The following is a 21,645-nucleotide window of genomic DNA, read 5'->3' on the forward strand; positions in this document are numbered from 1 at the left end:
AAGTGTTTCTTTTATCCACTTAAGAATTAATTTGGGCACAGAGGAATGGGACCTTTGGAAGCACTGATCCTGAACACATTAGAACAGAACAGTTCTACTTTTTCTTCTCTGAACTGCCAATGTACATGATGGAGTGAGGGAGATAGGGGTGGGTGGGTGTAGGAATCAAAAAGAATATGAAGACACCCAGATGGAAATGATACTGGTTTGACCTCAATTCAAGAAGAAATGTTTAAAATGGCTAACAGATGCCTCTTGTTAAAGTGTAGCACTGGGGGAGGAGGAGGCAAGAAGAAATTCTGGACAAAGTAGGAAGGAGGTCCTCAGAGTTGGGATTTTTTAGTAACAGCTCTTGTCCCAAGACAAGAAAAGTCACTCAAAATGTGCCAAGGCCAAGAGGAGTGCCTGGTAGTACGCTCAAGTACATTTAGTACCACTTAAAAACTAACTGAAGTGACACCTACACAAACTCCCTGGCATTTTTGCATCTGAAGACATCACAAGCCCTTTCTACATGCTGGCCTTATGATACCTCGGTAAGGCCCGTATCAGAATTCTAATTTTTATTCATAAGCGAGCTAAGGCACAAATAGAGCCTGAGTGGTAACAGCAGTCTGCAATTTTGTTCACTGTAACACACTTCCTCCATTTTAACATAGGCAACTCTAGAGACACTGTGAGGAAATGTCCTTAGAGGCAGCAGCTGTAAAGCCCAACAAAATCACAAGTCTGGGGAGGTAGCGCCCTCTCTAAAGGCTCAGTGATGGAGTTCAGGAGATGCCTTTCACATAAGAGTACTAATGAGTGCAGTCCTTTAAAAAGGACACCAAATCACCCACGAACACAGGAAAAAGGCAGAAGATACAGTTTTCTTATTTTCCCCCACTGTTGAGACTGGAACAGTGGCAATTTTAACAAAACATATAATCCAAAATCTTAATCTTCACTGGTGCAGTAAGATTCTAAGACCCATATTTTGCTAATGATTTCAATGTTTTGATCAGATGCATTTCCACATCCTTGATCCCAGACAGTTCTCTTCTACCATAGCCAAATTATCTGTATGAAATGTAATGCCAGGATCTGAAGGAAAGAATGCATACGGTCAGCATACACTGGTTCTATATATTTTGAGAAACACTTAAGTACACAAAGGAAGCGTGCAACGTTAAAGAAACGGCGTAAACAATACTGGTGGCTTGTCTAATGGGAAATCCAGTGTCCTTTCAGGAAACTGAAGATACTCAAAAGTTGCTCCCCAATTTCTATTAACAACCCTCTAAAAATGAACATTTTCTTTTGATACAAATATACAAATTTAAAATAAGTGTGCAGTTCAGAATGGCCTACCATTGTCAGATTGCTTATGTGCCAGAAAATATACAGTTAATAAAAAAATACCAGAGAGGTGGGGACAAAAGGCTCTCTGGATCTGAACAGCAAAAATGAATTTCACTTCAATAGGTAGCGATTCGTGGAGAAAGTGATGTCCTTGGAAACCAGTAGCACTAAAAGACGGCAGGTCACAAATCTGGTGATGGGGGATAAGACGTATAGTAAGGCCCATTTTCCTGTGGGAGAAAAAAAAAGACAAGAACATTAAGTAATAAAACCAATTTAAATGGGAATGTGAAAGAAAAGGATTTATAGTCAATGATAGCACATTTGTAAAAATGTCTAGCTCATGCCTGACCCTGAGCAAGGTGTGCCATCAAAACGATTCCATTTCAGTCAGTCAGAGTATAAAGTGGGCAGAGGTCATTAGGATGATAATATTCTTCAATAACATTATTCCTTACTGAATATTCTAAATGCCAGATACTTTATAACAGCACTTTTCTTTCATTATCCCTTTATATCCTTATGTAATGCCATGAGGTAGGTAACCACTTTTTGCAGAAGAAGAAATTGAGGATCACACAGCTTGCATAACTCACCTAAATTCACCTAGTAGTAACAAGGAGTCTGAATTGAAATCCTCGTGTATTCAAATCTAGCGCCCAGATTATTTTGTTAGACTGGATTGTCTTACTGCATACTGAACCTTAATATAGAATGATGGAACAGAAGAGTACATTTGAATTTTCTGACTTCACTTTGTCTAACTTTATCTTAATAAAAGTGAAGACAGTTAATTTGATGGTAGATGGACCTTTGATTACATTTATGGGACTTGGGATTCATTTCTCTTTTTTTTTTTTTAAAGACTTTATTTATTCACTTGACAGAGATCACAAGTATGCAGAGAGGTAGGCAGTGACAGAGAGGAGGAAGCAGGCTCCCTGCTTGAGCAGAAAACCCAATGTGGGGCTCGATCCCAGGACCCTGAGATTATGACCTGAGCCGAAGGCAGAGGCTTAACCCACTGAGCCACCCAGGCACCCTCATTTCTCATTTTTAAGGAAAGTATTTGATAGTTTTTCAGTAAACTATAAACAGAAATATTTAGCATTAATGTAGATAATAGGAATAGAGAATGAGACACAGCTGAAAGTAGCATTGCTTTATGGTATATTTACACTATTGGTTATGATGGAGCATTAAATCTAACTGGTTTTGAAAAGAGTAGGTGGATAATGTTATTTGAGTAACTAAGGGTATCAAAAACTTTTTTTTTTTTTTTTTTTTTTTTTTGGGAAAAGGTGAGCAAGAGCGTGAGTGGGGTGGAGGTGGATAAGGAGGGAGGGAGATTCTTAAGTAGGCTCCACACCCAGTGTGGAGCCTAACTCAGGGCCGATCTCACGACCCTCAGATTATGACTTGAGCTGAAACAGTCCTACGCTTAACTGACTGAGCGCCCCCTCCTGCCAGTGCCCCTAAAAGCCCTGACAGTTTTCAGGGCACATGCTCTGGAGCAAGAATTGATCCAGTACCATAGCCAGGAAAATAAGAGAAGATCTAGGAAAATTTACTTTTTGATTATAAATCTGACCAGGTATTAACAAGATTTTTAAAAATTAGGTAGAAACAAACCCTAGGATTGGCTGCATTTCAGGATACTTGAGAAAAAATTAATGAAAACTTTTTTTTTCCTGTAGTTTAGAATTTCTTATCAAGATCTGTTATAATTACCACTCCTATAGCCTCAACATGTATGGAAGTTATGCTTAAGGAACATGCCTGAAGAGATAACTCTGTTTTGAAGTTCACTATCCATCTTTAAGATTTCTCCATTCCATTCTGTAACTACCAAATATTTTTAGGTCTTCCTTTCTACATTAACTTGTGATAAAGTAAGAAGGGCAAATCTAATTCTTAATGCTATGTAACAGAGCTTTTTATATTAGTCTCACACTGTGCAAAAAGACCACTGAGCAATCCATTTTCTCTATTTCTGGAAACAATCTTAGAAATTTGAAGAACGGTTGTCAGGTAAATTTGTGTACCCTCTCTTTGACTATATTTTATATCTGTAAGAATACTGACTAGCAGCCTTTCTGAAATGGTCTCCGTAACATTTTGATATAGAGAGATAAAAATTACCTTCTAATTACCTTCAAAGGCTCCTTTCACGCCTATAAAACTTACGTCACTGTTCAAAGTCACACAAGACCCAGAAGATAGAAGCCCACGGAAACCAGTCAACCATGACACATTGTGCCCTGTCACACCTACTATGTGCAAGGCACAACTGAATAGGACAGTAAATTAACCAACTGCATACTCATTTTCTTTTCTCTGATTATATATTTCATTTTCCTAGCAAAGGCAAATATTTCTTTACAAGATATTACCTAACCACTTACTGGATCTCCACCTCAATCCTAGTGTGCCACAAACTGAACATTCCACCTGTCTCTTCTCTCTCACTCAACACCCTCACCCCAATGCTCTTCCTTCAAACTGCCTCTCTGGCATGGCAGCAATAACGTCCACCAAGTCTCCTACAGCAGAAACTGCAGTCACCTTAGGCTTCCTTCCTCTTTCATCTCCCCTAATGGTTTACTCAGTCATCAAGATGCTGTGGATTTTATTTCCTAAAATGTCTACTTCTAAATCTAAGATCTTCAAGTCATTGCCATTATTACTATTGCTGCCCTAGCTCTAGTCTCATTTCTCCTCTGGCCTTCTGATAGCCTCTTACTTGTCTACCTGCCCAAAGTGTTAACCTCCCTAGTTACTTTCTATGCTGTTTCTTTTGCCATCATTCTAAACAGAAATATAATGGTAGGTCTCCCTTGCAGAATACTCCCCACAGACCACAAAGCCAAAGTGCTACAAGTAACATGTAAAGCTCTAGTATCCAGTGACCTGCCCTCTACTGGGCCTTCCCACATCACCTCCTAACACCTTCTTTTGTTTCTTCCCTGTTTTTATATCTCTCTTTGGCCTTTATATACAGACGGCCTAATATCTCAATTTTAGAGAGCTCTAGTACAGGCACAGAGAAATGATCCAATCACCCAAGAGTTAGATTACAGGTTTTTTTAAAATAAAGATTTTATTTATTTATTAGAGACAGAGCATGTGTGCACAAGTGAGGGGAGGGGAAGAGGGAGAGGGAGAAGTAGGGTCCCTGTTGAGCAGAAAGCCCAACGCATGGCTGGATCCCAAGACCCTGACATCATGAACTAAGCCCCACTCAGAGGCTTAACTGACTAAACTACCCAGGCGCTCTGAGATTATAGGTTATTTTATTAAATTTTGATTAAGCACATCATTTGATATATAAAATATAAGAAAAATATAAGAAAAACCTAAAAGAAGCAAACAAACAAAACAAAGTTTCAGTGTGGTGTTGAAACTTAATGGAAGTTGGCTTTATAGGCCCTTAAGAATATAGAAAATGTATTGGCTTAAAAAACAGGCATTTGGCTTTTCTAATCAATGCAATCCATCCTGTATATTATACCCTAGAAAATAAATTATAAATCCAGACACTTGCTTTGAATTGTCATTCTGAATTTTTTTTTTTTTAAAGATTTTATTTATTTATTTGTCAGAGAGAGAGAGGGAGAGAGAGCAAGCACAGGCAGACAGAATGGCAGGCAGAGGCAGAGGGAGAAGCAGGCTCCCTGATGAGCAAGGAGCCCGATGTGGGACTCGATCCCAGGACGGTGGGATCATGACCTGAGCCGAAGGCAGTTGCTTAACCAACTGAGCCACCCAGGCGTCCCATGTCATTCTGAATTTTTGGTCACAAAATATCTTTTAGTGTCTTCCATTTCCTGCTACCCATTTTTTTAATTATTAAGAAGAGAGATGTATACTTCAAAAGAATAACAATAAGGCCATTTTCTACTCCAGCAATCTACAATAAACACAAACTGATGTTCTTCCCCCCCATTCAATAATCTTTGTATCTATGACCCAGCCGCTTCAATTACAAATCCTCTTTGTTCAAAAGCCAAGCATGAAATTTTATTAGCTATTAGAACACATTAAATACTCTGCTCTTCACATAAAGGGAAACAGAAATTATAGCTGAAGCTAAAGAAATGGTAAAGAGAAAATGTCTTGCAGAATATTTATTTTAGTGTATACATGCTGTACAATAATTAGGGAAAAACAATTCATTTCAAACTGAATATAAGCTTCAAATATATTCCCTGACTCATGCATAAAGATATGTAATCAGCAACAGTTAAATAAGGAGACTGATGATCTTTTGGCCAAGTATGTTACTTACTTTTGTTTTTTGTTTTTTTTTGAACTACTAAAGCATGAATAAACACAATGGGATGGAGCTTTGATAAAATTCAAGAGTAGTCCTTTATCAGTGCTTAAGTAATATATTCATAAATGCATCTATAAGTAATTATAATAATATTACTGGTTGATACTCTTAAAAACATTATATAAACTTTTGGCAAAATGAAACCTTTAGTAGGGTAAAGGCTACTAAGATAGCCTACTGTTTTGAATTAATACTGAAAAATGTCACACACCAACAGATTCTTCTGACTCTACTTGAGTAGATAAAAAGTTAATCAATCTTAAGAAAATTAGGCAGAGGTGGTAGAAAATGGACAATATAAGCAAGGATTGGCTTCAAACCAACAGTAGGAAAATCTCCTATTGAAAAATTTACTGGGGAAAAAGTCCTCTCCTAGGACAAAGCGTTTTCCTAGTTACTGTAGGAAAAGAACGTTAAATGATACTAGCAAGTTTACTAGAACATGCTAATGGCATTCATATCCTCTTCTAATCAAAGGATGCTGTGCCTGTCAGCAGTGCCCTACAGAAAAGCTAAGATACTGCACCAGGTGAGGGAGAACTCCTGGTACTTCTTACCCTGGCATCATATTCAAGGACAAAAGGAGGAAAGTCAATCTGTTCTGGTGATATGGCAGAGAATAGCTGGTGGAGGCTGTCCACATGGTGGATTTTGTCCTTCAGTCCTGAGACAGAAAAGGTGGTAAAAAACCATGTTGATACCTGATTAAGAGAAGAGAAAACAATTTAAGCCAGTGGCCAAAGTTAGAAATATAAACATGGTTTTGAAGATTTATACTAGGTAGAAACTATGTTTCAAAATTGAAAGCATGTCAGAAAAAGCTTGTAATAAGTAATGTTTTTCAAAGTATGGGTTGTAGTTCATCAGTGAATTATGCAATCAGTTTAATGGATTATGAACAGCAATAAAAACAACAATAAAAAGGAACAACACTACAGTAACAATTACTGGGAAGGCAGTAAGGGTGCGCAAAGTGTTTCAGGAAGCTTTTGCTTCTGTTTAGGTGTCTCTATACTCCTACGTGTGTAGTATGTTGTCATGCAACAGATGCTTCTTACTGTGGATTGTGGGCAAAATCCCCGGCATTATTTGGTAGAATAATTGATTCACTGCTACTCTGAAAATGGTTAACATCTCCAAATTCACAAGCTCTTTTCATTTTTTCAAATGAGACTGAAAAGTTTGCCAATGTTTGATACATTTATTTTTCAGCTGACATTTGGCATGTGGTCTCTTTCTTAATCAATCAAAGCAAATCTTCTGTGGCTGTGGAGCCACCTTTGCTCATTTCACTTTGAACATGCAATCCCTCTATAAAAGCTAGTCTGCAAAATTTGTTGGCTCCAAAAAAAGAAAAAAAAATGCTTAATAGCAAACAATACTTACATAAACTAGGCAACAACTAGAACTTCCAAATTATTGTCCATCTATCTAAATGCCAGTCTTAACTAGTCATGTTTACCAATGTCTTACACAATGGTTCTATGAGGTAGATACAATATTGTTGCTATCCCCATTTCATTTACAGAAGGAAACATGTGCATATGAACATGGGCACTGGGACAGTGCACTACGAATGTACACCTGGGTATGTTATACACACACAACACTCTGGGCATCTGCCGCTGATGTCAATCTTACCACATTTTCCAGGGGCTGTTCAAACCTTTCACATATTTCATGCCCCTAATAAGACAAACTTTCTTCGTACCCCCTTATGAGAATAGGCATGAAAGAACAGAGACAACACTGCACTAACTTATCAGGATCTTGTCCAAGTCTGCACTTGGTAGAGACTCACTTCCTTCATTATTTCTCCCTTACAGCTCCAGATTATCTCTTCTATTGAATTCATAATACCTGAAATTTCCATTGCATTTAGAGCACTTATTCCTTCCTAGTATTTTATAAATTCCTAGTATTTTAGTTTTTTATGTCCATTTCTATAATTTCCCTAGGACTTGGCAGACAATCATAGAATAATAGTCTAAAGTTTTATAAGATACAGATAGAACCATCATTCTCAAAGTATTTGATAAAGAATGAGTAAATAAAGATAGAACTTATTCTACAATGATTTTTCCAGCCTGAGTCACTATTCTATTTTGGCTATACTACCAATGACTGGCATAAGGTCTCAAATATTAACATTACCCTCTGAACCCTCTCCCCTCCCATCTTATCAAGTTTATTTGGAGGGGGTGATGGAGGAGAGGGGAGGCACCTGGCCTTGCTAGAACCAGGCGGGTTAATTTAAATCAAATTAAACAGTCACTTATTTACATACCCCAAATCAGTTTTTGACATCAGTTTCTTTAAAGCACACACTGTTATATATCTCATTTTCTGCAAACTAGAGTATGACACTTTCAGATTAGAAGCTCTAACTACAATTAGCCACAGAAGTAGCTAAGAAACCAGTAAGAGCTATGGAGAGATCACAGACATTTTACAGATTCCAGAAAGAGCTTAAGGAAATAGGAAGATTGTAAAGTCCAAACAGAGAAGCACCTGATGGCTGTGTTAAGAGATTAAACATGTGTGCAAGGAATTAAACATCTATTGATCGTCTGTGTACTAAGCACTGAGCTGTCGGTGATACAGGGTAACAGTGATAGAGCTATTCCTCTAAAGGGGGCTTGGGTTTTAGTAGAGGAGCTAGATTATAAGCAGAAGCATAACAATTACCTAAGGCAAAATGTACTAAATGCAATGAATAGCCCACAGAAACAGGTGAATACCTATATATGCAAGGAGCCCCTGCTGCATGGGAAAAATACAGAACTGGAAGGGCCTAAGCAGAAAACTCTTGTGCCTTTGTTCTCTTGCCTCAGAAGCCTTTTACATGCTGCTTTTGTATGCCTGGCAATTGTTCTTCAGAGCTCAGATCAAAATTCACCCCAGTTAGGAGGATTTCTTTGACCATACTTCCACCCAAAACTGGAAAGGAGCTTCTAAATGTTTCAACAAACACTTTGTTTACTCATGCTATGGCATAATTAGTATTCTGTATTGTATTATCTGATTCTCTAAATAGACTGTAAATTCCCCAATGCGGGGAATGTCTTATACAATACCATATGTAGTGTGTAATTAACAACAACAAAAAAAATAAGGAATTTAAGGTGTTGGAAAAATTAACAATTCGGGCGGGGGTGAGAGTTTCTGGGTGTACTATTTTAATACTCTTTAGGGGTGGTTTAATATTTCTTCATTCTACAATAAAAATACATTGTACTTCAATCTGCACCTCAGGTTCCTCCTCTATAAAATGAGCAACTTAGACTTAACATGACCTTTAAGGTCCCTCTTAATTGTATAGTTCTAGGCCAAGAATCCTGTATATGCCACACCAAACGACATAGTGGGGTGGCGGTGGTAAACTCAAAGAGAAGGTTGGGTTGGGGAGACTAGGCAGTGACCTCAGGCATACAATCTGCAAAAGAGAAAAACATTTCTCTGTCCCATTTTCTGCCATTACCTCCTTCACATCTTCCAGGTATTGGCAAGAGAAAATTACTCAAAGTAGACAGAAGGAAAAACCCAGTTTTCTGTTCAGGGACACTCAAGAGCACTGTCTTTGCTTCTTAAAATTTTAGTTTTCTATAACTTAGCTTTTAATTTTCAATAATTTATGTCATAAATACGCATTTACATAAACTTATGTTACTTATTGCCTCCTATTTTAATGAACCGATGAAAATTTAAAATTTGAAAAAGGACTGTTGTGATGTTTTGTGAATGCTGGAAATTCTTTCACCCAATTACTCACAAACGCAAAGCCAAGAGCATAGGATCACAAAATAATATAAACTAGGAAAAGACTATAAAAGACTTTAGTACATGTGTGTACTCAAATAATCTACTGGAGCCAGAATCAAGAGTGGGTTTAAATAGTTAGTTTGCCTTGTATTAGTAAACTTCAAAGAAGAAAAAAGAGTAGTGCTTTATATGAGCAGTCAATTTATTACCACTTTGGGTGGAGTGTCCTGGAAAAGATCTGAGGAGTACTGAAATCAGAACAGTGTGATTCGATTGTTTTATTATCCCTTGATTTCGTCTCATTATCTTATAATTATAAACACCCCATTTAGAGTTTTTGACTTAGTATAAATTAATGGGTGGATTTCATTACACATGGGTCTTATTCTCTCAATCCTCCCTCATTTTCCCCATTGCAAAATGTTATCAAGAGGTAACATAATGCTTTTCACTTTATATATCTGGTCTTCAGCCTCTGCCCAGCCTGCCACTGACTCCTATTTGAAGCAATTCCAATGTATGGCAGCCAAGGCTGGTGGCTCTAACACTGAAATTTCTGGTAATGTGCTTCCATCAATGTCTCAGGCTGGATAGCTATTTATAGACTCTCTCCTGTGGGGGAGGAGGGATTAAAGTCATATCTTAGCAAAGAGTGGCCACATAGTTTTATAAGTTTAGTACAAAGGAACACTATTCTGGTAAATCTGAATTTGTAACAGAAGTAAAGAAAATTACGAAAATGTTCAAATATTTGCTAAAATTAAAACACCAGTATTAGCCACCACTCAGTCATTCACATTTTCCTTATGTTTTAACACATATCTACCCATCCCTCTATTCATCTGTTGATCCATCTTACTTTTTTTGCTGCATTTCCAAGTAAACTGCAGACATCAGAAAGCTGTCCCCAACTACAGCATTATCTCTAACGAGAGTTCAAAGTTTGTTCAGTTTCTTTGCTATAAAATTTATACTTGATGAAGAGCACAGATTTTAAGTGTACTTTACTGTTTAGGCAAATACATAATATATACATATAAATCCTACTCAGATACAAAACATTTCATCACCCCAGAAAGTTCTCTCATGCTCCTCTTCCCTTATGGCCCTCTCCATGGAGGCAAATGATGTTTTGGTTTTTTCTACCATGGATTAGTTTTGTCTGCTCTAGAATTTCATATAAATGGAATCATACAGCATACAATCAATTTTTATGTAAGGACTCTTTCACTCAGCTTAATGTTTTTAAGATTCTTGTGTGTGGTTCTGTATATCAGTAGTGTGTTCTCTTTCACTGCCAAGAAACATTCCATTACGAGAACATGCGAGAGCTTAATTATTTGTAATCCTTCTGAAGGGCAGCACCTTGGCTGTGTCCAGTTTTTGGGTTGCTATGACTAAAGCTGCTACGAACATTCTTATAGAAGTCTTTTTTGGCACATGTTTTCAGCTCATTTAGGTAAATACTTAGCAGTGGCACTGATGTGTCACAGATGAGGTATATATTTAGTTTATAAGAGATTTTCATAACTCTTTTCAAAGTAGTTGCACAATTTCCAATTGCTACTTATGAGGTAGGAGAATTCCAGTCACTTCACATCATTGGCAGTATTTGGCATTGCCAGTCTTTTAAATTTTGGCTATTCTGGTGGCAGTGTAGTGGTCTCTCACTGCAGTTTTTTTAAAAAATGTATCTTAAGTAAGATATAATTGATACACAATAAGCTGCACGTAACTGAAGTATACAATTTGTTAAGTTTTGATATATGTATACACCCATGAAACAACTAACATAATCAAGAAAAAGAACATAGCCATCACTCCTAAAGGTTCTTAGGGTCCTTTGTAATTCCTCCCTCCCACTCCTTCTCCCTGTCCACAGGTAATCACTGCTCTGCCTTCTGTAATTACATATTAGTTTGTATGCCCTAGAATTTTATATGAATGAAATCATACAGCGTGTTATACTTGTCTGGCTTCTTTTACTTGGCTTATTTATTTTGGGGTTCATTTATGTTGCTGCCATGTATCAAGAATTCATTCTTTTTTATTACTGAGTAGTATCCTATTGCATGGATATACCACAGTTTGGTTGTCAATTCTCTCAGTGATAGGCATGCAGGTTATTTCCAGTTTTTGGCTGTAACAAATAAAGGGGCTATGAGCATTTGTGTACAAGTCTTTGTATGGGTATGTTTTCATTTGCCTCAGGTAAATACTAGGAGTGGAATGGCTGGATCACCTGGTAGGTATACATTTAATTCTTTAAATAAACTGTTTGAAATTCTTCAAAGAAACTGCCAAAGTTTCTGTAACATTTTACATTTAGATAAGCACCGAAGGGGAATACCAGTTCTTCCATATTCTCACCAACATTTGGTATGGTCAGTCTTTAAGCCATTCTAACAGGAGTGCAATGTTAACTCATTTTGACTTAATTTGCACTTTCCTAGTGACTAATTAGGTTAAACATCTTTTCATGTGCTTATCTGACAGTTATATATTTTCTTTGGGGAAATGCTTGCACATATCTTCTGCCCATTTCTAAATTGAGTGATTTCTTTATTAATGATTTTTGAGATTTCTTTATTTATTCTAAAGAGAAATCCTTTATCAGATAAATGCTCTATTTACAAAGATTTCATCCTAGGCCGTGGCTTGCCTTTTTACTCTCTTAACTATCTTTTTTTTTTTTTTTAAAGATTTTATTTATTTATTTGATAGAGACACAGTGAGAGAGGGAACACAAGCAGGGGGAGTGGGAGAGAGAGAAGCAGGCTTCCAACTCAGCCCGATGTGGGGCTCGATCCCAGGACCCCAGGATCACGACCCGAACTGAAGGGAGATGCTCAGCAATAGAGCCACCCAGGTGTCCCCTCTTAACTATCTTTAAAAAGGCAGAAGTTTTTAATTTTCATGAAGTCCAATTTCTTTTATGGATTGTACTTTGGTGTTGTATCTAAGAAATCTTTGCTTTACTCAAGGTCACAAAGCTTTCTCTCTTATATATATATTTTTAGAAGTTTAATAGCTACACATTTTATAATTTAGGTCTTTGACCCATTTCCAGTTAATTTCTGTATGTGATGCAAGACACAGATCACAGTTCATTTTTTTTTGCATATGGATATCTAATTGTTTCAATATCACTTATCGAAGACACTCTCCTTTTTCCACTGACCTGCCTTTGCACTCTTCTCAAACACCAGTTATCTATATACACATGAGTCTATTTTTGGATTCTTTATTCTGTTCCACCGATCTATAGGTCTGTCTTTATGACAACACCTCACATATCCTTGAGTACCACAGCTTTAGAATAGCTTTGAAAGCAGGGATTGTCGGTCCTTCAACTTTGGTTTTCTTTTAAGATAGTTTTGGCTATTTAAATTCTTTGCATTTTATTGGTCAATTTCTACAAAAAAAGCTTGCTGAATTTTTGGTTGGCAATGAATCACCATATTTAGCAGGCATTAAGAATTTTACAATATTAAGTCTTCTAGTCCACAAATACAGTGTATATCTTTCTTTACTTAGGTCTCCTTTAATTTCTCTTATGAATATTCTGCAGTGTACATAACTTGTACAAGGCTCAGGTCTTTCACATCTTTTGTCATATTTATCCTTAAATATAGTATATTTTGATGATAGTGTAAATAATATTAGTTTTTTAAATTTCATTTGGGATGTTTGTTGCTAATACATACAACTAATTTTTAAAAACTAATCTTAAAACTGAAACCTTGATAAAACTTACTTATTAATTCTACTAGTTTTGCTGAGGATACCACCAAGTATTCTACAAGATGTTCAAGTCATCTGTGAATAAAGACAGTATTATTTACTCCCCTCTACATCTAGAGCCATTTTATTTCCTTTTCTTGCCATATTACAAACTGGTTAGAAGCTCTGGTTACAATATTGAATAGAAGTGGGGAGAGCAGACATTCTTGCAAAGATATGCTAAAAACCAAGCTCACCCTTCTGTTTATCTCCACTAAAGAAAAAATGTCAGTAGCCACTGGATGAACAAATATAAATGGAAGATGAGATACGGGGAAATAGTCAAGCAGTATCTTCAACTGTTACAGAAAGAAAAAATCAGCCACCCACTGAGCATAACAAAATAGTGGAAAAGTTGATAACAGACATTATCTGATAGGACCATGTAATCAGAACTTAACTGAACAGAGCAGGAAAAGTCCTTCATTTAAGAGATGTTCCAACACTGTACTTTTTTTTTAAAGCCTGGCCAGTGTTCTCATGAACATTTAATTAGCACTTACTAAGCTATTCTAACACTGAGGGACCAAAAGGAAATCTGCAACTTTTAAAAGAATTATTTAAAATATTTTATGCAAATTTTATAGGTAGTATTTGGATGAGAAATTCAACAATTCTGTAAACAATGAGAAATCATTGTTGAAAACCATTCTCTCAATGAAGTCTTCACTCATCTATTAATTATGAAGTGTAATGAGGACTTTTTACTACTTATCTTACCTAATTTCTCCACAGTACTTTAAAATAATGACTACTTCTACCGTGTTTGATGCTTTTCCTATCCACTGGTTCCCAGAGCATTACTCAATCTTGGCTCTCCCACTGATTTTTAGATTACTTTTCCTTGATCTCCTTCCTTGATCCCAGGTTCTGTCTTTAGCTATCCTCTTTGTGACTTAATTCATTAACATATTTAAAGAGTTAAAGCTCTATTTACTTAAAGGGGACTCCCAAATTTATATCCCAATCCATGATCCCCTTTATCTGATGACACCTGGGAGTCATGGATGACATAGTCCTTTCTCTCAACCCTATTCATCTAATAAATAACTAAATCCTGGGCTTTATGCTGAAATAAGTCCTTTTTTCTCCAAACCCCACTGATATAATCAGGTTTTGTTGCCTTTTTTCTTTTTGCTTAGACCCGGTCGGCCAACTTCTGCAAAAGACCCTGTAGTAAATATTTTAGGCTTCTTATATTAACATGATAAGAAAATGTCATTAGGCAGTCCTGAAGGAACAGTGCTACGCTGGAGGCAGGACACTATGGACACTAACTAGGAGGTAGCTGTGTCCTTTCAGATGAAAGATGGTGCCAGCATCAACTCAGGTAGAGGCAGTGGGACTCATGGCACAGGCATACACTGGGACAAAAGCAAGCACACAGACTGATATAATATGATGCTTCCCTGGTTCCCGGCTTAGGCACCTAATAGGCAGTGGTCCCATTTACTAAGAAAGGAAACATAAACAGAAGTTTGGGAGTAAGTCGAGGAGGAGGACATGAATAGTTCTGTTTTTAAAATGTTGAACTTCAGGTGTCTGTAAGACATCTACGTGAAGTATATACTCAACAGCTCAACATGGAGCCCAGAAAGGATGATGGCCATGACAACAATGGTAACATTTACTGAGCTTTTATTCTAGGTCAGGTAATATTTTAAGCATTTTATACATATTAACTAATTTCATTCTTCCAATAACCCTAGAAGGTGGACACTACTATTTTTTAGAAGATGAAAATTTTATAGAAGATGAAATTAACACACAGAGCAGTTTCATAACTTGCCTGAGAAGATAAACTGGTAGTTGGTACAGCTGGGATTGGTAATATTCCCTGAGTCTTGGGCCCATGCTTTAAACATTAGGCTTCACTGCCTCTCCTGACATGTATTTGGGAATTGCATATAATTTGGAGGATTGGTGAAGACACAGGAATGAAAGAAGGTACAGAGAGAAAGAAAAGGATGAGGGCTTGGGAACATTAACATTTCAAGGAGAGAGGGACCATCCGTGATTAAGGATGCAGGGAAAAAGGATAAAGATGACCAGTGGTTTTGGTGTGAGTAGCTTTAGCTGTCAGAGTGGGGTTTGAACAAGACAGGAGTAATTTAAGGTGAATAAAAAAATGGAGACAGAGAACATAGAATGTAGATCACACTAAAAAATTGTGGTTGTTAAGGAGAAGAGAGAGAAATGTAGGCTTTAGCATGTTTAAAAGTTGATGAGTTAGAGCCAGAAAAATGGGAGAGGAGAAAGGTGAAAATTGCTGAAGACAAAGTCCTGAGGAAATGGAAATATATTGTGTAGTTATCAGTGGTGGCTCTATAATTAAAATGTTTAGATTAAAATCCAGCCTCTGCTACCTATTAGTTGTTTACCTTGGAAATGTTATTTAATCTCTCAAAGCATCAATTTCTTTACCTCCAAAATGGGCATAATACTACTATCTCCTTCTTAGATATAAGGCTTAAACAAGATAACACAGGGAAAAGCAAGGATATAGTTAGGTGCTTAGAAAACATTAGCTATTATTATAATTGGATCTGGACCACAGGTAGAGGGGCTACTCTTCATTAAGAAGAGACACATTTTTTATGACAGAAAAGGATGAAATAATAGGAACAGATGACAGGTAAGTCTGGGTGGGAGGGAGGAGAGAGGCAGCTTTTTACTGATGTTTTTCAATGTTCTTGGTTAAGAACAAGGCCAGGCCAACAATTGGAATGAGGAGCTGCTAGTAGGACCGGGCTTGGGGAGAGCAGAGAGCCTTGCTGGGACACTATCCAGTGAAATACCAGGGGGCCCTCAGCAGAGAAAGCTCCATGAGCCTGCTTAGAAGGCCAAAGTGACATGTCTCTGACTTCTCCATCTGTGCTCAGCAACCCAGATACAGGAGTGAAGAAAGCAGAGTGATGAAATTATCTCATGATCAGGGTTTGATGGGCAAGTGTGATAAAAGATTAAGAGACCATAGGTTATTTTCAGCATTAACAGCAGTGACTAAAGTGATAGAATGTGGGTTTTAGGCTGGATAGGGAAGGAAATAAAGACCAAAAAAAAAAGAAAAAAGAGAGAGAGAGAGAGAGAGATGATAATTTCAGAAAAAGTAAAAGGATCAAAGGAGTGCATATTGATGAAGTCAAGATGCTGGATTAGGTATTAGGGATATTCAAAGAACGAGATAGCTATATTCTAGCTCTCACAAATCTTGCAGTCTAGCGTAAGGTAGAAAATTAAACAAATAATTAGAATTAAAAACGTCACAATGATAGAGACTAAAATCTTAAGGGGGTACAATGCAGGAGTACCTACTAGTTGCCAAATTGGTTGGGAAAGGTTTTCTATGGAAGTAATTGTTAAGCCGAGATCTGAAGGACAAAGAGAAATTAGCCATGAGCAGAGGAAGGAAAGTACACTCTGTAACAAGAGCATGAGCAAAGCCCAAACAAACACAGAGTATGAAGAAGCAAGGACTGAAAGGCTTGTATGACTTGCCTATAAAGACACTGGAGTTTACATGGGACCAAAACATTAGGACCACAACTCACTATCACTTAAAAGGAACAGTAAGCAAAGAAATCAGCAGTCACAGTGGTGATAGTAAGAATCAAGATCTTGAAATATAGCTTAATATGCTGGCATGCAGTGCACTAAAATTCAAGATTTAGCTAAAAAGAAACACACTGTACCTTTGAACGAAATGTTGGATGAACAAAATAAACAGCCTTCAAATTCCTCTTGTATCTGATTTGAAATAAAAACAAGGGTCAGTATGTCATGCTATGGACAATTAACTCTGCTAGAGTATAGAAATATATTCACAAAGAAAAAAAGTTAAAAGTAGCTCTAGCTCACTTATTGAATTTTAGGTGAAATGTCAAAAAATGATTCAGAGAACTTTTCATTATTTAAATTATTTGTTTTATAAAAGATGTTGTTTCTCTTGGCTGTGACAGAGCCACCTACAGGTAGAACAAAGTAATTTCATATTTAACAAACACTGTGTGCCATTTTTTTATATTGCACTAGAATCTCTGGGACCAGACTATGAACTAACATACTCATGGGTCACTGGGTCAAATAATATTTATAAATGTATTTTGATAAAAGTAACACATCTTATTAATAAAAAAGGTAGTATTTTTGTTATTTTATATAAAGATTGGTAATGATCCCAACCCTTTTTCAAGATGTTTTTTAAAAGCAGGAAAAAGTTTACATATGAATTGCCTTAGATGCAAAACATGCTGGAGTTAAGGAGGGCCTCCTCATATTAAAATATCTTCTCTATATATGATAAAATTCTGTTACATGAAATACATTTTTTTTTGCATAATACTAAGCAATATTTGTTTATTGATTAGTATTAGGAAAGAAAGAAGCTATCTCCCCTCTTCATAATTTGCAAAAATAACTAACTTGACATCAACAACATCGTAGAGCTTCTTCAGGAAGTCAGAGTCCAGGTGATTGTATTCGCTGGTCAGTGTGTGAAAATACACTAATACATATTCTTTCACAGCAATGTGATCCATTACATGGATAAAATATAAGAGAGCCTAGAATAAAAAGAGAAGTAAAAGTAAGATCACAGTGGTCTATTTCACAGAAGCCAAGAATGAGGCAAAACCCAGAAGATTAGCCTCATCAATGCCCCTGGCACTGCAGACAGACATCTCAGACTAAAGAGTATCAATTTTCTTTTAAAAGAACTTCAGGAAAGTGAACCATGCCAGTGTTATGTAATTCTCAGAAATGATACAGTAGGATCCATTTTTGCCTTGTTCTTTCTAAATGGTGGAGAACAATCAATCTCTATCCTCTCAAATAACTCTTCCTATACTCAAAAGAGTTCTTCAGTCAGCTGCCAGGTTTTCCCTCTGTAGGATAATGATATTAATATCATTAGAAGTACAATTTGTAGACTTCTGATCTTTCCTGAGGATTCCACATGAACTCAATGAAAATCTTTGCAGTCTCTACTGGGATATAGACTTAGGTCTCTCACATAACCAAGAACTGCTATACAAGGACATTATGAGTGATGCCTCCCTCCCATGGCTCACTTTGAGGACTAATTTTTTTGGCATCTTTAACGTTGACCTGAATGAGAAAAATGAGAACAGGTTTAGTCAGTAGGTGGCAATGGACTGGGTAGCTTTCGAAGGCTCAAATTTAATGTGATCCAGATCACATCAGAGAAATAAGTATTAGAGAAATAGTCCATATAAGAAGGATGAAATGTAAGAGAAACATTAAACACAAAGCAGAGATACAATATGGGCAGGGCCAGGATGACCCAGTGGTGTGCCTATAAACAATGACATAGAGGAAGCTAAGAGTTTACAACTGAAAGATTATTATCAAACAGGCGATTTCCCAGTTCTTCTCAGGAGAGTCCTTGGCACTGTCAGGAGTGGACTGAGATGAATTAGCTTCCAACTACTGGCAGAGCTGACAGAGGGCACTAAGAAAACACAGTATCTTTCCAGTTTGTTGGTTTGGGCCTCACAATATATCTCATTATATTATATGAAATGGTACATAGTGGATATTCAGAACACCAAGCAAGGACACACCAAAATCAAACTCAGAGATTCATGTTTTTATTGGTTATCCATCATATTATAATGAGAAAGAATCAATGTCATACTGATTGTTATTAACACAAAACGAGTAAAGTAGAAACTTACTAATGATATCATTTGCATCAGCTGAGTTTTTCCTCTGCGTGTGTGTGTATTTTTGTTATTATTTCTGCTTTTACCAGACTGCTTCTGATCCTCTATTTCTATCTACTCTCTACCCCTCCCCAGGGCAATTAAAATACTCATTTCCAGCTTTAAATTCCCCATCTTTAACTTAACCTTTTTTCATTATAAGGAAGTATAAGCCACATGACAGAAAAATGGAGAAAACAAATTCTCCCTAAAACCATTAAATCCATTTCAAAATATTTACATTTTGAGTTTTTACCTTTATGCTTAAAACAAAGCAAGTTAAGGTCAGTGTGTAGGCAGCTTAATGTATCACTTTCTCTCCTACCAATATTATAAGTATTTCTCTACAGTACTTGTCTTTAGAACCATAATTTTTAAGGGTCACAAACCATTCCATTTGTGGATACACCATAATTACCTGTTAGGAATTTAAGTTCCAATTCTATGCTACAAATGGGTCTGTGGTAACATGCCCGGTCCAGTGCTTCCACAATTTTTTTAATGTAAACACCACTGACCAGGAAACTAAGGGCTTAGCCAGAAGCAATTATCTGCTTTTGTATAATTGCGTTTTATGTTAAAAAATAGGTGCGATTTTTACATTTTTAAAGGGCATAATTTGTTACTGTAGTTAAGAATGATTTATTAAAGTGATTCTCTTCTCTTGCAGTCAGTTTCTAATAATACTGATATTCTAGGACAATTTACATATTTATCTTTTAGATTCAATGGTCCCTTGCCCAAGTATTCCAATTTGGGCAGTTTCAGGGTCAACAGCTACTTCCATACTTCAGGTTATTTCCTTAGTACAAATTCTGAAGAACTGAATTCTTGGGTCAATGGATGTGACCATTTTTATCATTTCGATTCATCTTTGATGACAATGATTATTATTTGAGATTTCTGGCTAGTTTTGAAGGCAACAAAAGGTCTGTCATTCTGATTCGCTTTTTTTCCCCCCGGATTACTAACCGTTTTTTAAAAGCAGAATCATTTTCTTATTTATTTTACCAGAAAGACTCGGCTATTTCCGTCCTTTGCCTCCAAATGAAGGGATTGTGGCATTACGACATTTTGGGTTAACTACATCCCTGACTTCTTCTCTTCAGATAGATATTCAAGAGTTAATTTTTCTTTTTTCAAGAAAAGCAGTATTCGAATGTTAGCATAATTATAACCCAGAGTGATTCCAACCCAAAACTTGCCAGTTGTGTCATATCTGAAAGAGAGCAGTTGCGTTTTTGATCACATTATTGGATTCTAGTATTTTTTGTTTCTCCTACAGAACCAAACCAAACCCCTTACTGAAATGGTACGTGCCAACATGCAGAGCCAGGGTCGCTCCTCTGCCCAGATACACACAATTCTGCCCCATCTCATATTCTAAGTTCTGATTCCAAATTCATACCCTACTAATCATGAAAATCAACATTATATGTAAAACAGAGCCTTTCTGTGGCTTACCTTGTCCATATCTATTAATGTGACAGGAATGTTTCTTCCAACTACCACCATCACTGTGCGACCACAGTTATCAACACCTGTGAACAGGAAATGTGATCAGCGCCCAGAGACTTTATTCCAAGACTGGACTCTGATGTTATAAAAATATTCTACACAAATATAAAAGATTGAAAATCAAGAACTTAACATTTTTTAAATTTTATCTTCAGATGTCTTTCACTATAGAAAACAATACTTTTTTTTTTTTTTAGCTTCATTAAATTTTGATGACTACCCTTACTATTAAGATAAGTTTTCTTACAGGTTTTAAATCAGGAACAGCCAAAGGTAAGGCTGCAGGGCACAGACCTTTTATACATAGCTTTTTGCTTAAGTTCGCTATGATTTTTAATAACATTAGTGATCCAGGAAAAACTACTTGGAACTCAACTCTGAAAATTAACAAGTACTGTCTGAAAAAGAAATTTAGTGCGGTAAGGAGTGGAAATCTGAGAAATTTCACCATCTCCATCATATGTTTATGTAAGGTTTGAATTTTGTACAGCAAGTGAATGACATTTTTAAAAGCAGAAAAAATGTTCAAAGGTAAGAAAAAGGATATTAAGAAGAAACAAAGTTGGCCAATGTAGAACTGTAAGATGAAAATCTCTAGGCTGATGTGTTATTTTTACAATCTTGACAATGAGCAAAAACTACCCCCATTAGTATAAAAATTACTTTTTTCACAGATAAAACAAAATCAGAGAAAAATGAAGTTTCTAACAGCATTCGAGAGAAGGTCCTTAATTAGTAAAAGTTACTATGTCCTTAAGCTCACCTGTTTGGTATAAGGCTTTTAGAGAAGCAATATCAGATAGATCCTCAGATCTTGCTTGACATAACCAGCGATTGTAACTAGAGAAATAAAGGACATAATTATTAAAATAACCCCTTGTAAATTAAATTTACAAATGGAATCTGTTTTTATCTTTCCCTAAAGAATGGGATTTTATTATAATGTGCAAGGAATTAAGGAGGTCATTATACTATGCAGAAACTCTACTAATGTGTTATTGATAAATACAAATGAGTTACCCAGTAACTGAGAAAGGATGGTGTTCATACGAAACGATTTAAAAAAATCCTTTATGATAAAGTGAAGACTAGTCATATAAATGGCAAAGATACCAAGTACTCAATTTAAGTTTTCAAATACTGTTATTTTCCTTTACTAAATAAAAAACATGCAAATAGGAA

General features: G+C 36.4%; 1 protein-coding gene across 1 annotated transcript in view; it reads right to left on the reverse strand.

The window, feature by feature from the left end:
* Positions 1–1,105: 1,105 nt before the first annotated feature.
* Positions 1,106–21,645, reverse strand: part of LOC111143463 (ganglioside induced differentiation associated protein 2) — a 65,605-nt gene continuing 45,065 nt past the window's right edge. Inside the window, exons 9-14 of the mRNA XM_022497220.1 lie at positions 21,227–21,303; positions 20,410–20,486; positions 17,645–17,784; positions 16,915–16,969; positions 6,235–6,378; positions 1,106–1,571 (exon numbers count right to left, since the gene is read on the reverse strand). Of these exons, the coding sequence (XP_022352928.1) occupies positions 1,524–1,571; positions 6,235–6,378; positions 16,915–16,969; positions 17,645–17,784; positions 20,410–20,486; positions 21,227–21,303 (541 nt within the window). The 3' untranslated portion in view covers positions 1,106–1,523. The remainder of the gene's footprint in view (positions 1,572–6,234; positions 6,379–16,914; positions 16,970–17,644; positions 17,785–20,409; positions 20,487–21,226; positions 21,304–21,645) is intronic.

The sequence above is a fragment of the Enhydra lutris genome, unplaced genomic scaffold (assembly GCF_002288905.1).
Source record: "Enhydra lutris kenyoni isolate GAN:26980312 unplaced genomic scaffold, ASM228890v2 scaffoldscaffold9, whole genome shotgun sequence".
Classification (NCBI taxonomy): domain Eukaryota; kingdom Metazoa; phylum Chordata; class Mammalia; order Carnivora; family Mustelidae; genus Enhydra; species Enhydra lutris.